This window comes from Accipiter gentilis, chromosome 20 (assembly GCF_929443795.1).
Source record: "Accipiter gentilis chromosome 20, bAccGen1.1, whole genome shotgun sequence".
In the NCBI taxonomy this organism is placed as follows: domain Eukaryota; kingdom Metazoa; phylum Chordata; class Aves; order Accipitriformes; family Accipitridae; genus Astur; species Astur gentilis.
Window position 1 is genome coordinate 3885658 of NC_064899.1, and position 15181 is coordinate 3900838.

Genomic DNA, 15181 nt, shown 5'->3' on the forward strand with positions numbered 1-15181 from the left:
CATACCTTTGGGTACCGAGGTTAAAATACTACGTGCACGTAAAGTTTATCTGGAGAAATTAACAGTAATACGTACCCTTTTAAATCACAGGCTGTTCACCAAGCCCTACTATTTTGGATAGCCTCAGTTCAGGGAAAAAAAATTTCTATGTACATGCCTTAGCAGAAGGAGCTGTTCACATCAACTCTAAGGTGTTTTTTGGGGTTGGGTTTTTTTTGGGGGGGAGGGGGGGGGGGGATGTGCCCAAGAAAAATGTCTACTAAGAAGTTAATATCCAAATAAGGGTAATAATCCAGCTGCTTTTTACAAACAAAGACATGTTAAAGTTGAGGGTAAAAATTCTATGTCAGTGATGAAATTCTGGATGTAGGTAGTAACTCCATGAAGAAGATCTTACTTGCATATTATCTGTTCTTCTTTAATGTTATAATGTTCATACCTTGAGAGGGTTTAGTTCGATTTTCAGCCTGGATCAAACATTTAGGGGACAAGTATCAAGCCTGGAGATTGAGGTTTTTAGAATGGAAGCAGTCTGGACTTGTGCAGCAAATATGCACGTTACTGTTTTCTTCCCGTTTTGCTGCTTAAAATTTTTAACCTTTGTAATCTATAGCACTGAATATTGTTAGTGGATTTTGTAGCTGGTTACTCACTGTTCTCAGTGATGCAGATGTTACTGATAACTTTGGCTGAACTTATTTATTTCTGGGTTTTTTCCTTCCTTTTAAAAACACTGCCTTTCAGTGGGGATCTCATTCATCCCTGAAGCTATCATTTGTAGGATCAAAATCGCTGGCTCCCATGCTCTATGTGTATTTAATTCCTACATGTTTTCTGAAGTGAAAAAGTATAATATATGAGTTGGGAAGTTAATATATTGGGAAATATTCCTGAAACGAAACAAGCAAAACTAGGCCAACCTTTAGACCTGAGAGAATATTTCATTGCTAGAAAATAATAATCTCAGTTTGAGGCTTAGAAGTAGAATAAGAATAATGTTGGTGAAAATACGTTAAAGTTCCTGCTGATAAGCTGCCACATTTGCGTGTGTCTTCAGTGATACAAAAACTTGATATGCAAGTCTTGTAAAAAGTTCATCAGGGAAGAATGGATTTTGCTTAGATAGTTCTCTTTACACAGCAAGAAGAGTTATGTGAAGGGATATGCTTATAAGTTAGTGTCTGCTCACTTCTGTATTTCTGGTGCAAAGTCAGACCCTTACCACAGCAGAGTAAGAGGTTTGAGTAGCTTTCAATCCCCCATAAATTTTACTTTCACTTTTTAAGAGATGAGCATGCACCCACTGCAGTAAAAACACGTTGGGACAGTTTGTAAAGTAGCTTAGATGACATTCTAGAGAAAACTCCTGAGAAGTTAAAATTTGGTAAAGTTAATATTATGCCATAGTTTTTCAAAACGTCTAAATAGTGATTCTTCAGTGGTGTGTTGTTTTTGTGCAATATCTGTCCTACTGCGTGGTGGGAGGCAAAAAAGTCCCTTCGTGTGGCAGCCTGGGAGGTTGTGTGTGTCTCCCTGAAGTCCACACACCAAGACGTACCACCAATTTCCAGTACCTAAAGAAAATGCCTTATTGGAGTGCAGAAGTAAGAAGCCAGAGCAAAGTTTTACCCAGCAGAAGTCAGTTGGCTCTATCGACGGAGTTGCTTGCCAAAAATTCCCGCTTGTCTGCCTTCTGGGTGGAGTCCTCCTTCACATTCCTGCCACGCTTGGTGGTTTCTTGGGTTGCTCAGCTCCTCTGGATCCCAAGGAATGTCTCCTCCTTTCCGTGACCTCAGAGGCTTGGCTTTCATCCGTGCCTCACTGCGAGCAGGTCTTCTCCAGGGCTCCTGGTGTACACTCCGTGCTGGAAACTCCTTGCTTGCTGGGTTTCTCCCTCCCTCCCCAGCCCGCTGTGGGCTCCAGCAGCATCTCACACTTGCGTGTGCTCAGTTGCTTCCTCCACCTTTCCTTGTTTTCTGGGCAAGGGATGTATTCTGCTCCCAGAGTACATCATCGGGAAGGTCAGCAAGCAGACTTCACCTGTGCGGCTCCTTCTTTTTCAGACAATATGCGATACAACGACACGAACTGGAAACCAACCGGTTCTGAAGTTTTACCCACAGTCACACCCCATATAGTCCCATAGAGCAATAACGGAGAGAAGGGACCTTGACCAGAGCCTGATTCCAACACTGCCAGTGTTTTGTAAGGCTAAGCTGAGCTCCGCATCCCAAGTGAAAACCCGCATACAAGCACAGCTTTGGAAAACCTGGTCAACAGTCAGGTGTCAGGAGCATACGATTGCTTAAAAGGCACGTTAGCTGTGGGATTGCTCAGGTTTTGGTGCGCACACAAACGTCATGCACTAGGCCATGCTGATTTGTCTAATATCACTAAATAACACAACCATTTTCTCCCCCAAGAGCTCATCTGCACAGTATGCGTTCTTCTGTTCAGTAGAATCATTGCACACTTCATGGATTTGCATTTGATGGCAGTTTACAAGTTGTTTGCATTTAATTTTTGGATAAGCAATATTAAAGTTTCAAGATCAGTTATGTTAATATGAAACTAATTATTTTTGCTTTTTGTTTTCTCTTTTTGTAAACTCTGATGCAGCATTATGTTGACTTGTGTTCTGTCTCTGCTTTGGCTCAGTTCCCGTATCTTTCCATTTAAAGTTGTCTGTATTTCCTTTGCTTACCCAACCCCTGTTTTCCTTTCCGAATAAGGCGAATACAAGGCAAACGACCTAAAATCTGCATATTCTTTTTTTGCATTGACTTATGGGGAGCCTTGTTAAACCCATGCTTGATTTGAGCAGAACCTCTTGTGTTAAGTCATTATACGTGTCATTTCTTTGTCCAGTTTGTTGGAAATATTTGCAGGACAGCTTACCCTGTGCTACCTGATGTCCACTGTGCTGTTCGTAATATGAAGTAACGTTCATATTACACCCTGTTTCCACTTTCCAGTTATTTAATGATAAATGTAATATGCAAACAACTCTGTTTGCAAATTACTGAGGCTGAGTTTAATGGCCCTCTCCCAGAATCCTTTACTGTGAACACCTTTTACCTTCAGTTGTATCTATAAACTGGCATTTTGTAGCTTATGAGGCCAGAGATCTTCTGTGCTCTACACATACCATTGGGGAAAATGGATGGCCCAAGGAATGGTGAGCTCAATTTCCCCTCTGAATCTGGGCAATATACCCCAGCTCCTTTAGAAAAGTAAATGCCCCTGAGTTACTGGCATATTTTTTCTTAGCTTAATGATGCTTCCTCCTTTATTTCAAGTCTTCTTGGTTCCTGTTACTGTTCTGCAGTTGTCGCTTTGTTTAACCAGCAATAAAATACGTTAACAAACTGTTTGTTGTCCACTGGGTCGGCTCAGGCGACTTTTATAGCTATTTGTCAAGCATTACCGTAATCAGCAAGATGAAGGATATTTCCTTGACTTCCGTTGCATGTAGGAACAGGAATTTTTATCCCAGCATTTGACTTCTGGGGGGTTACTTAAAATTTCCAATTCCAGTTGCCCAAGTTGGAAGGGATGATCTCAGTGTTCTGTACACTGACAGTTATTGTCGGGTACCTTTGTCTGACAGAGAAGTGAAGGAAGTCTCTTGATCCTTGAGCAAGAACCAGGCTAACTCTGGGATTCTCCTTCCTTTGTGTCATTGCACAGACATCTTCTCGATTATTGGTGCGGCCGACCAGCTCCGAGACACCTAGTGCTGCAGAATTAGTCAGTGCAATTGAAGAGCTCGTCAAAAGTAAAATGGTGAGGCTGACTGGTAGATGCATGTGTTTAAAGAAGTGTTTTCAAGTCCCAGCTTGCTATTCAAAGAAAAGCTATATGCGTTTGACTTGTAAAGCTTGATGCCAGTTTCAAAAGTCACTTTCTGGGTTGGTGTATGGGTCATTTTGTACACAGTAAATAAAAGCACTTACTGAATAGGTAAATGGCTATGTAGAGAAGCAAAAAGCAATAAATAGGAGGGAGAGGAGGCGGCAGAAAATGTATGTCTTATTAGTAAAAAGAAAATGTCCTGTTAGTAAAAGGAATGCAAAGACCCAGGTTCTTAGCCCGACAGACCTTAATGAGAAGAATCCCTGAAACAAAATTTATAGCAAATCTTGCGAGGTTCAACAGTAAAGCAGATAGCCCTCGCACAGAAACATTCATGCTATCTAGCTGCTCTTTAGGGAATGCGATAGCGAAGAAATAAGTAAAAGAGTAAAATGAGTGTTTTGCATGTTAGTGCCTCCTTTCTTGCTTTTTAGTGTTTGCTAACAAATTAAGTAGGAGGAATATGTGTCAGCTTTTGTAAGTTTTTGTGGTTTAAAGTTTCTGTGTTTCTGAAGATGCTCATTGACAAAGAATAGGGTGTATGGATAATTCCAGGGAGGCCCTCCTTCGTATTCAAGACCCAGCTTGACCTGGAAACACTGCTCTAGCTGACCCTGTTTGAGGGGAGATTGGACTATATGGTCTTAAGTGGTGTCTCAGCAATTCTGTGATTCCCTCAAAACTTTTAAGTCTGGCTTTTGCAGTATAGACCCTGCTGGGCTTAGTAGAAGTGTCGCTGTGAAAACTAGAGAATCGCAACACGGCAGCCCCATGTTACCAGAGGTTGCTATTTCCCATGTTTGTTCTAAATTTAAGCAGCTTTGAATTCTAGAATGAGAAATTTTAATTTCTATTTTGTATTTCTTCATTCAGAAAGACTTACACTTCACTGAATGTTACTGCATGAAAGAATTACTGCACTCTGTTAGATTATTAACTTACTACTTTTGCACCAGAGGTGTGAATAAGAAGTAATCTATGGGAAAATTCAACACAGGCTTTTGTAAATGGAAAGTTTGATAGTCAGTGTGTCTTTCAGGCAGCCTAGCAGTGCATATAACTTCATGATCCATGGATATAGTCCCTGGTGGAGATGTTCTCATTTTACAATTTTAGCCAAGGGTCAGCTTCCCTGGGTTTTTGGGCCAGTCGTATCATTATTGGGTTTTTACTTTTTGTAGGGAAAGAAAAAAGATTACAGCTGAACCCCACCCTGGTGAAGTAAATGTGTCTTGCATTAAAGGCTGTATCACATGCAAGGAAAATGTGGTACATAACTGTAGCTTGATCCAAGATTATGGACTTGAATTAAAGAAGTCCAATAAATATTTCATAGAAGCTTGTTTGTGTTATTTCTCCATCTTTTATACAAACAGAAGCCTGTGGAGCCCATGCAAGGGAGACGGTGTATCTGGCAGAAGAGACAGGGACTCTTTCCTAGGATCCAAACTCATGAAGCTCAAAAGCAACATTGACAGTGTAGAAGTCATTATTTTCCTCAATGAGTCAGCATTTTGGTTAGTTAATAGGATAAACAAAATGTCTGACAAAGAATGCCACTTCTGTTGTGTTAAAAAATGTAACACCCAAAGAATCTCTTTTAAAGATGTCCGATTTATTGTTGAAAGTAACTTGCGTATGCCAGAAATGAAGTATGACAAATATAATTTGATCCCTGACAATAAGCAAACATCTGTGTAGCTTCCACTATAGAAGTACTTACATCCTGAGCAGCATAGTCTGACTTATAGCCCTTGCTGCTCAAACCAACTGATTTCCTTTCCTGAGAAGAAGAGACTGACATATCTCAAATGTGCTTCTTTAAGGTTAGGTTCTCTGTCCTGGAAAGCCAAGTTTTTGGCTGCTTTCCTGGAAGCTTGAGACCTCCTTTGCCAAGATACAGTACAATATTTGATCTCCCATAGGTTCCCATGTACAGCTGCATGTAAATGTGTCTTGTGAATAAAGGGGAAAGAAATCATTGTTGCTGTCTGTCTTGAACACCTTCTCAGGCCCTGGAGGACCGTCCAAGTTCCTTGTTGGTAGATCAAGGTGACAGCAGCAGTCCATCCTTCAACCCTTCAGACAACTCCCTTCTCTCCTCCTCATCACCCATAGATGAGATGGAAGAAAGGAAATCCAGCTCCTTAAAAAGACGACAGTAAGACCATATTTTCACTCCATTTTTTACAGTGTTTTGAAGAGAGAAATGAAATGTTTAAAAAAACGTCCATTTTGAACTGGCAGCAGAAGCTGTTAGTCTGAAAGGGGGAGGACTTGTGTTAAGTGGCAAGTGTGTAGTCACATTATGCAAAGAAAAAATTTTTCTCAAACATTAGTGGCAGTTTCAATTTCCTGTGATTTTTAGTCATACCTGTGTTTGACTTCTGTCACATGTCAGTCTCAGTTATTCAGGAAGATGCTGGTCTTCAAATGTTCAGAGGGCTCTTAGGTTTCAAAAAACTGGTCTTTCCTCATGTTCTGTTCCACTGCACACTGAAGTTCTTTATGTAGTAGTAAAATGTTACCATGGTAGAACAAAAACATGCCTGGTTTCAAAACTACTTAAATCGGTGGGTAGAAATAGCAGTTTGTATACTTAAAGAGTCTCCAGACCAGAGACATAATAGCATTTTATTTTAAACACTAGTTAAATGTTTAATTTTAATGACACATGTAAGAAAGCATCTGACTTTAGATAAACAGAAGCAAGCCTGCTCCAGTTCCAAAGTCAAAGCAGCATCTTGTTTAGGAAGAATGTGCGTTAATTTACAATAATTATGCAACTCCACTTATCAAACATATGTGACTGCAAATGTGTAAAAAGTTGTATGCCATTAATCCTCATTAAGAATCAGTTTCAATTTTTTAATTAAATATGTGTTCACCATTTTCTTTCCATTGTAGCTATGTCTTACAGGAATTAGTGGAGACAGAGCGAGATTATGTACGAGATCTGGGCTATGTAGTTGAGGTATGATGTTTTTTCATTCTCTTGATTTTTTTCTTCTCTTTTTTTTTTTTAAATATGGTACTGACCAGCTGTGTAGCTTGACCCTCACAATTTTTTTTAAAACAAAACACAGGAAGAAACTGAAAATGTGAATGTTTGCAGCCTGCGTTTTCCCTCCTGCAGGCTTTTAACATATTAGAAATATTGCATCAAATCTTACTGCCTTCTTTCTTTCTGTTATTGTGTGCCACCTTATTGTTCTTGTGAGGAGTGTAGCTCTGTCATTTTTTTAGATCACTACCTCTGGCCTAATGGTATCTGAGACTAGTTGGTTTTATTTAGGACAACTAAATTAAAAAAAAAGCATTGTCGCTCAGCGTATAGAGCAACTATCCTGGATTTGAAAGACTTGCTTCCTCTCCGTCTGCTAGGCTTCTCTTAGACTTCCTAGTTTCCTCTTCTGCAAAATGAGGTAACATCACGCATCTCCCTTCGGTCTTCAGCTGCCAACAAAATGCATTTGGAAGAGCAGAGAGAAGGAGGGTGACAGTGAATTTCTGCCTAACAAGGGTCAATTCTTAAACTCTGTTTTAAAGGGAGGGAGGGAAATAAAGATTGGCATTGTGGTGGCCTTTTTACAGTGTTTAAAGGGTGCATTGGAAGCCTAGGAACAGGTAATTCCTGGTGAAAATGCTAGACATCAAAACATAAACTTTGCAAACTAAAACCACACCTAGCTAATTAGAAATAGAAGTATTAGGAAAAAAACAGAAGGAATAGAGTTGCGTGAATATTACAAAATTTACAAACACTCCCAGCTCTAACTATGCGATAGAATTGCACGGTGAGACAACTACCTGTACACCAAAAAAGAGAAGATGGGACTATGAGAATATGTAAAAGGAACTTTACTGCAGCCAGAATGCTTGCTAGTAGAATTGATGTTCAGTTTTTTTGGCGTTCGGTTTGCTCATACCGCAAGTAGTAGTCCATGCAGCGCAGTCCCATGTGCTCTCTTCCTCAGCGCACGTTGGTGTAGGGTTAGCGTGGATGCCTGAAATAAGAAACGCCGAGCAAACGAGCACACAAGCCGGTTCCGTGGCTCTGACGTGTGCTTGGTAACAGCCCTACCTGGCAAAGCATTGCAGCTGCTTCAGCCAATAAAGGGCTGTAGAAGTTTCCTCTACGCTTTGAGTCTGTTCACACAGGCTAAATTAGCTAGAGTGAATCCATCTTTCTAGCGCTGGGCTGTGTCATGTAGGCAACCTCAAGCCAATTTGTGATATTTTGTGTCTATGCTCTACATTATGCTGTCACGCAGCAGTTTTTTGGTTCGGTTTTGTGTCCCAAGCAAGCTGTTGTCATGGGCAATTTGGACAGCTTCTGGGAAAAGGGGGTTTAAAAGGGAACTCACTTTTTTTTAAGTTAAAACGTTCACAGTGAATTTTCTTGGACTCATGCAGGGTTATATGGCACTTATGAAGGAAGATGGCGTACCTGATGACATGAAAGGCAAAGACAAGATTGTGTTTGGAAACATTCACCAGATTTACGACTGGCACAGAGAGTATGTATTAACTTGAAAAGCATCTGCTGAACAATTCTACCTAAAAAATACCAGACTGACTTTAAGAAATTAATTTTTTTTCTCAAATATTCAGATACAAGGTGAATACAGTTGGTCTTGTGCTTTGACTTGTAGATACTGTAGATTCAGCTTACAAATGTTGGTATGAAGATTTGCTTTAAACAAGGATGCTTATATATAGCAAGTGCTTCAACTGAGAATCTGTACTATGGATAGTATTATGTACAGAAGTTTGTACATCATTTCAGGCTTTGGTTTCAAAAATGTTTTCTCTAAGAATTCAATCTAAAGAATTTATTAGGGGTTAGCATGGCAGTATGAGCACCTCAGGCATTCAGACTAGGAAGGAGAAAAGTTTCCATCGGTATATGAAATTAAAGAATTTTCTTGAGGAACACCAGTATTTTTTCATCTTGGCATGGATTCAGTGTGTCCTTTTGGAGATCTATGTTAAAATATTACACTGTTAACAGTGTCATTTTGGACATACATTAATATCCAAAGCTGCTGATAGGGGACACAAAGTGGACCTTGCAGTAAGACCATTTTGCCTTGCAATTACCTGTTGCTATAGTGTGTGCTATCAGTAAAAGGTACTTATTCTGTTTATGTTCAGCTTCTTTTTAGGAGAGTTGGAGAAGTGCCTTGAAGATCCAGAAAAGCTGGGATCTCTGTTTGTCAAGCATGTAAGCGCAAACATCTTCGTTGGCAAACCCCTATTGCTGCTACTGACCAACATGTTTGATTTAAGGATTTATCTATGGTACAACACAGTTAAGAAAGTGTTGTAAAATATTCAACACTGTAAGAGGTGGAGAGATAGCTTATAAGAGCTTATAATAGACTAAATGCTCTAGTTTTTGTCCCCAATATCTTCCTGTGGAGAGGAAATATGAATGAGGGTCCCATTTCTCAATTCAGCTCCAGTTCTGTGCAAGGCAATTGTCATTTCATATGATACCTGCCTTCTAATCCCAGATATCCATGCAGTACCATGGAACATAGGAAACAAAAATAGGAAAGAGGCTCATTCTTCTTTCCAGTTTCAGCGCATTCTGTATCCGTTCCCCTTCTGAGAATCACAGTAGCAGTTGAGAATCCTCCCTCTTCGCTTGAGGAAGGAATTGAGAGTGCCAGAAATTCAAGATGATTCATTTTAGTCCAACACAGTACCCTTTATAGCTTTATACAAGTCCTTGGTTTTCCACTCTTCGCTTGTTTATTAAAAGGAATGACCATGTGATACATGTGGATATTATAATACTTCAGAAAGAAATCGGATAAACTAGTTATTTGGAAACTAGATATCAAAATTCAGGACACATCAGACATGCCACTAATCAATCATTTTGGTGTCTCTTTGTGTAGAAATACAATTTAATATCTGTTTGAGATGACATCTCAAGGTACTCCAAATCACACAAGATAGCAGAAGGGAAACTTGCCTGCTAAACATGATCGTTTGCACAAGTGTGCAGAGACTGAAGACAGACTGGATTAAAGCAGATTTAATGGGTTTCAGATTTTCCTTGTGGTCTGTGTTTTAAGTCAATACCAGGGTAGCAGAAGAGCACAGAACCAAACATTAATGGAACAGCGACACTGGAAGCCAGAACTAATTCCTGGACTAATGAGGAGGAATGAGCTGTTTCATTTCTGAGGGATTATTTTTTTTTAAAAAAAAAAAAAAAGGCGAGGGGAGAGTTCTGGCACTGGTAAAATGGGAAACCTGGAGGAAGTAACTCTCCCTGTTTCTGATTTCTGTTTTACTTTCTCCTGGTGTATTTGTGACTGAGTTGTCTTTGAAAGGCACCCTTACCACTCCAGATGGAAAGGCAAGCTGTGATGCTCTTACAACATCCTCTAGCAAAACCCTGACTGTCAGCTAGAACATGACGATTCAGTTCCAGCTCTTAATCATGTTCTGTGTCCTTTTCAATCTCCATCTTATTCTTCCTTTTTTGCTTTCCATTTGTCTTCACTGGTCAGTACTCCATAAGTCTCTGAGCAGCAAAGCCTCTAATGGCAGACTGATCCTAGCAAAACGATAAGAAGGATTTTGGAGTAGGTAATAGACACATATGGTATGTCTGGGTTTCTTAACCAGCAAGGTCAGTAATCAAGAATGAATCTTAAAGGCTGAAGTTGTGCTCTCTCTCTTTTTTCTTTGTTGCCTTGGTGTTTAAAGCACATGCACAAAATACAGAATCAGAGTTAAAAAATACTAGCGCCGCCATTTCCAGGCTACATCACCTATGTCCCCACTCAAACTGCAATAGGACAGCTAACGCTAAAGAGAAGACTTGAGAGGTTTCTCCTAACTACTCTCTACAGCTAAACAGGAGGAGGTCATTATTCTAATATACCAGAATAATAATCAGATTATTAAAATTAAATAAATAAGAATGACATTTCAAAGGCTCCATCCATTGCTCTTGCTAAAAGAAAAAGATTACCATTTCCATAGTTAATTTTGTTGTGGGATGGGCTGAGCTATCATCTCTAAACACCTGTTGTTCAGGAGTATTTATAACTGTGGCAATTTTTTTACTTATGTTGCCTTTCTTAAATCATCGTGATATGCTCAAATAAATGTGTTTTCAGATCTGTAATTTCTGCATATGTAGCTGCTTCTTTTCCTCCAAAGGACCTTTTTAAGTTCATACTTTGGAACAGCTGTACTTCTTAAAATACTACTCCATTTCAATCTGGCATGGTTTTTTTCTTGATGATGATGTATCATTCTCTATCTTTGTTCCTCTAGGAGAGAAGGTTGCACATGTACATAGTTTACTGCCAAAACAAACCAAAGTCTGAGCACATTGTCTCAGAATACATTGATACGTTTTTTGAGGTAAGTTCCTGAGGGAGGATATACGCAAGGTGAAGGGTGTGTACAAATCATAAGCGTTATCAGATCTGTTGAACAAAACAAAACGAAACAAAAAAAGGGCAGCCTATATCGTTGTTACTGTTTTAAATGATAATTTCTTGCCATTTCTGTTCTGATTTCTGAAGTCTGATACAGGCCCCTAGAGATGTATTAATCTCTAGGGGAAGAAAACTAAAGTTTAGGTATAAGATATTAATTTATCAGTAGAGTCTCATCCTCACTAGCCCTAGCCCAGGCAGTTAACAATGCTTTTTATATGAAGTGGCAATTTTGGATGAGCAAAGATCACTATCAAAAATAGTCTATATACAGCCTGTGATTGAAAAATTACGTTTCACTATATAATCTTTTCAAAAAAAGATAGGGAAGATGTGCAGAGAGGGGAATACTTTGGAAACAAAGCTGATACAGATCAGGGGAAGGACTCCAGCTTTTGCTAACTGAAGATTAGATTCTGCTCTGACTTCTGCCATTATCTGCTCCGATAGCCATTAACAGTGTTATATCTTGCTGTGTTTCTAACTCAACAAAACAAAGTTGTTTCTAACTGAATGAACAAAAAATTGTTTGTTTTACAACCTCAGGATCTAAAGCAACGCCTGGGCCACAGACTTCAGCTCACAGACTTGCTAATAAAACCTGTGCAGAGAATTATGAAATACCAGCTGTTACTAAAGGTGAAGTGATGTTGAGATGAATGATGTAATATATGTGTTAACAGATATGTTTTCTTTTTTAAATATTGCTGATGCTTTTCCACCCTCCTCCCAAACAGAACCCAGATTTGTAAGCAGTGTCATATGCTTGTTTTCTGAGCATATTCAGATAGTTATAAAAATTGCAGTAAAGAGCTTGGGCAGAATTTTGCTTTTTTGTTTAACAGTTAAAGACCAAATGAACTCAAGTCAGTGACATGGAAATGTTTAGAATTTGTACCAATGTCATATGAAAGGGAGAGGGATCTCCCAACTGTTTTCAGATGTAAATGTGATACGAGTTGTTGGGACTCATCCCAACTTTCCCAATCTACACCTGCAATCATTTTAATATCACATAAGATTTTACTGAAGAGCAACCCTGTATATCACAGAGGTCATTGCCTTAATACATGTTCTTGTATGAGCTAAATCAAAATAGTGAATAAATCTTGAAAAACAAGAAGGGGAAAGCACCCAGCAAGAAGCTTTAAAAAGAAAATTTTTCTATGTGTCTTCTGCAGTCTGTCATTCTCTGACAGAGGATAGCAAGTTCAGATTTTCTAAGATTTCTCTGCTGGTTAAAGAGAAAAGAGCTCATATTGGTTTTTTTTCCTTTTTCAGGACTTCCTCAAATATTCTAAAAAAGCTAATCTTGACACAACAGAACTAGAGGTACTTGAGACATTTTCTCTTAGTGATTTGAATGCTCTTTACTCTGAACTTCTCTTGTTTTGACACAGTCACTTTCCTTTTCTGATCTTCTTGGGAATGTCATTAGAAGTGTTTACTTTTCACATTTCTGTTCTAAAGCTACTATAGCAAGTGAAACAAAATTTTATGCTGCTAAGTCTTTTGGAAAATAAAGCTTTGACTTTTTATTTGTCTTGAACAGAGAGCTGTAGAGGTCATGTGTATAGTACCAAAACGGTGTAATGACATGATGAATGTTGGCCGCCTGCAAGGATTTGATGTAAGTTGGCTGCAGTTTTGCTTAGAGTTTTTGTCAGGTTCTCTAGAAATTAACCATTAATGTCATGGGGAGAAATGAGGTAGGGTGCTCCCTCACTATGATTAGCTGGTGCAAAAAGCAGTAAATGAAAAATCAAGTCTTAGACCTGCGAGGACTTTTTCCTGGGAAACTTTACCCATTGTGTCAGTCACGCTAGGTAAGTCCTTCTGAAAAATCTAGGAAGCTCTGGTGTTATTACAGTTCCCTTATTGACTGATGACTTGCAAAATAATGAAGTAATCAGTTATCAGCAGTTAAGCAGGTCTGGCTTCAGTAGTGTAGAAGAAGGAGAAGTTGCTACGGTTAGTAAAGTACCTGAGGCAACTGTAGCCCTTGTTTTGTGAAGTCTAGAAGGGACAGAAATTGGCTGTTGAAGCAGTATGCATCAGCCAGACGCGAGTCATGTGTTCTTCTTGTAAAGCCCTTTCTGCTCTCCAACGCAGGTATGAACTTGAATTCTTCCCCTTTCGGCACCCTGGAAGACTTGGGAAGAATATACGAGTTACTGTGGAAGTTACTGAGAATAGAGAGATGAAAGCTTTAGTGTTAAAAGCCTTAAACTGCAGTATGAATTGGAAAGGGTGGAGTGGATTTGGGGTGGTTTTTTTCTTGATGATGTTTGTTTTTTGAGAAGGGGCACAAGAATGTCTTGTGCATAGGAGGATCAATGAGTACATAATGGTCAGTGACATGCAGAATTTGGGAAATATACAAAGCTTTTTTGGCATGAACATCTACTCAGAACGGTTGATTGGGAAAAGAAATGAAGAACTGCACTAAATGCGTTTCCACTTGCCTCTGTGTTTAGGGTAAAATCGTAGCCCAGGGCAAGCTCCTGCTCCAGGACACGTTCTTGGTTACAGACCAGGACACGGGACTTCTGCCACGCTGCAAGGAGAGACGGGTCTTCCTGTTTGAGCAGATTGTCATTTTCAGTGAGCTGCTAGATAAAAAGAAAGGTTTCTCCATGCCTGGATTCTTGTTTAAAAACAGCATCAAGGTAACTGTTGCGTGTGAGCCTTTGCGTCCCCTGCACAAACTCTGCTAAGGTAACAGTTTCTGATTCAGTGTGGAGTCACTAGTGACATCTAGACGTGCAACCATAAAGCGCAGCGAGGTGTCCGTCATTTCCTGAAATTACTTCCTACTGAATTTGTGCTCGCTCTGATGAACAGAAATCTTTGGATCTCTGACACTTCCCACGTGAAGCTTACCAAAACAGGTGTCCTTGTGCAAAGCCAGACAAGCATTCACGAAGAGTTTAGTCTTCAGCTCTGTGATGTGGGTACACCACATTGCAAAGTCATTGCAAATAAGGACAATAACTCTATTACGTATCCCTTCTTTTGAGTTTCAGCTGAAATCAGTCCAAATGCATAGGTAACATTTGTAAGTAGTGCCACCTTCCTAGACATGTCGGCTCTTCCTCAAACACAAAGGGTTTACCTCCACTTCAAGCTTCCCCTGAAACAAAACCTGATGATATTAGGGCCACCAGCCCTCCCTGTGAAGCGTTTTGGGTGGACCCGGCTTCCCGTAGTTCACCTCCGTGCTCTGCCTGCCAGCTGAGCGTCCTGTTTAGTGCTGGCTGGACAGATGACCTGTGGTAGAGCTCCATAGCAGGCTCAGCATTTTAAATAACACAAAGGGAGAGTTGAGGGACGATGGAGAACATTGGGCCACGCTGACCAGCTGGAGGTTGTTCAGGCACAATGTGTCAGTAAGCTGTACAGTAATCCTTAGTTTACTGTAATCCTTCATTTCATGGTATTATTTTCCTGAAGGAAGGAATGGTCATCATTTGAAGATCTGACTCTGAGCTCCTAAGCAAGAGATTTTAGAGGTATGTTTCTCATAAAATACATGAAGTAAATTCTCTCTTTTTTTTTTTTTTTTTTTTTTTTTTTTTGTGAAGGTGAGTTGCCTTTCCCTGGAGGAAAATGTGGACAGCGATCCATGTAAATTTGCACTAACATCAAGAACGGGCGATGTCACGGAGACCTTTATTTTGCATTCTGCCAGTCCAGGAGTCCGCCAGTTATGGATCCATGAAATTAACCAAATTTTGGAAAACCAGCGCAACTTTTTAAATGGTAAATTATTTCCTCTCACTGAAAGTTCATAATTGAATGACTTCTCATCTGTTGTTTCTTGGCTTTGAGACGTTTTGCAAGTTTCCTTTTTC

General features: G+C 39.7%; 1 protein-coding gene across 4 annotated transcripts in view; it reads left to right on the top strand.

The window, feature by feature from the left end:
- Nucleotides 1-15181, top strand: part of TRIO (trio Rho guanine nucleotide exchange factor) — a 255442-nt gene that overhangs the window by 221864 nt on the left and 18397 nt on the right. For 3 of the 4 annotated variants that reach the window (XM_049823887.1, XM_049823885.1, XM_049823886.1), the window contains exons 37-47: nt 3691-3786; nt 5868-6016; nt 6763-6829; nt 8272-8375; nt 9013-9082; nt 11161-11250; nt 11874-11966; nt 12609-12659; nt 12880-12957; nt 13805-13996; nt 14912-15089. In XM_049823887.1, the coding sequence (XP_049679844.1) occupies nt 3691-3786; nt 5868-6016; nt 6763-6829; nt 8272-8375; nt 9013-9082; nt 11161-11250; nt 11874-11966; nt 12609-12659; nt 12880-12957; nt 13805-13996; nt 14912-15089 (1168 nt within the window). Of the gene's footprint in view, nt 1-2619; nt 3168-3690; nt 3787-5867; nt 6017-6762; nt 6830-8271; nt 8376-9012; nt 9083-11160; nt 11251-11873; nt 11967-12608; nt 12660-12879; nt 12958-13804; nt 13997-14911; nt 15090-15181 lie in introns of those variants that run through there. The other variant, XM_049823888.1, reaches the window with a different exon arrangement.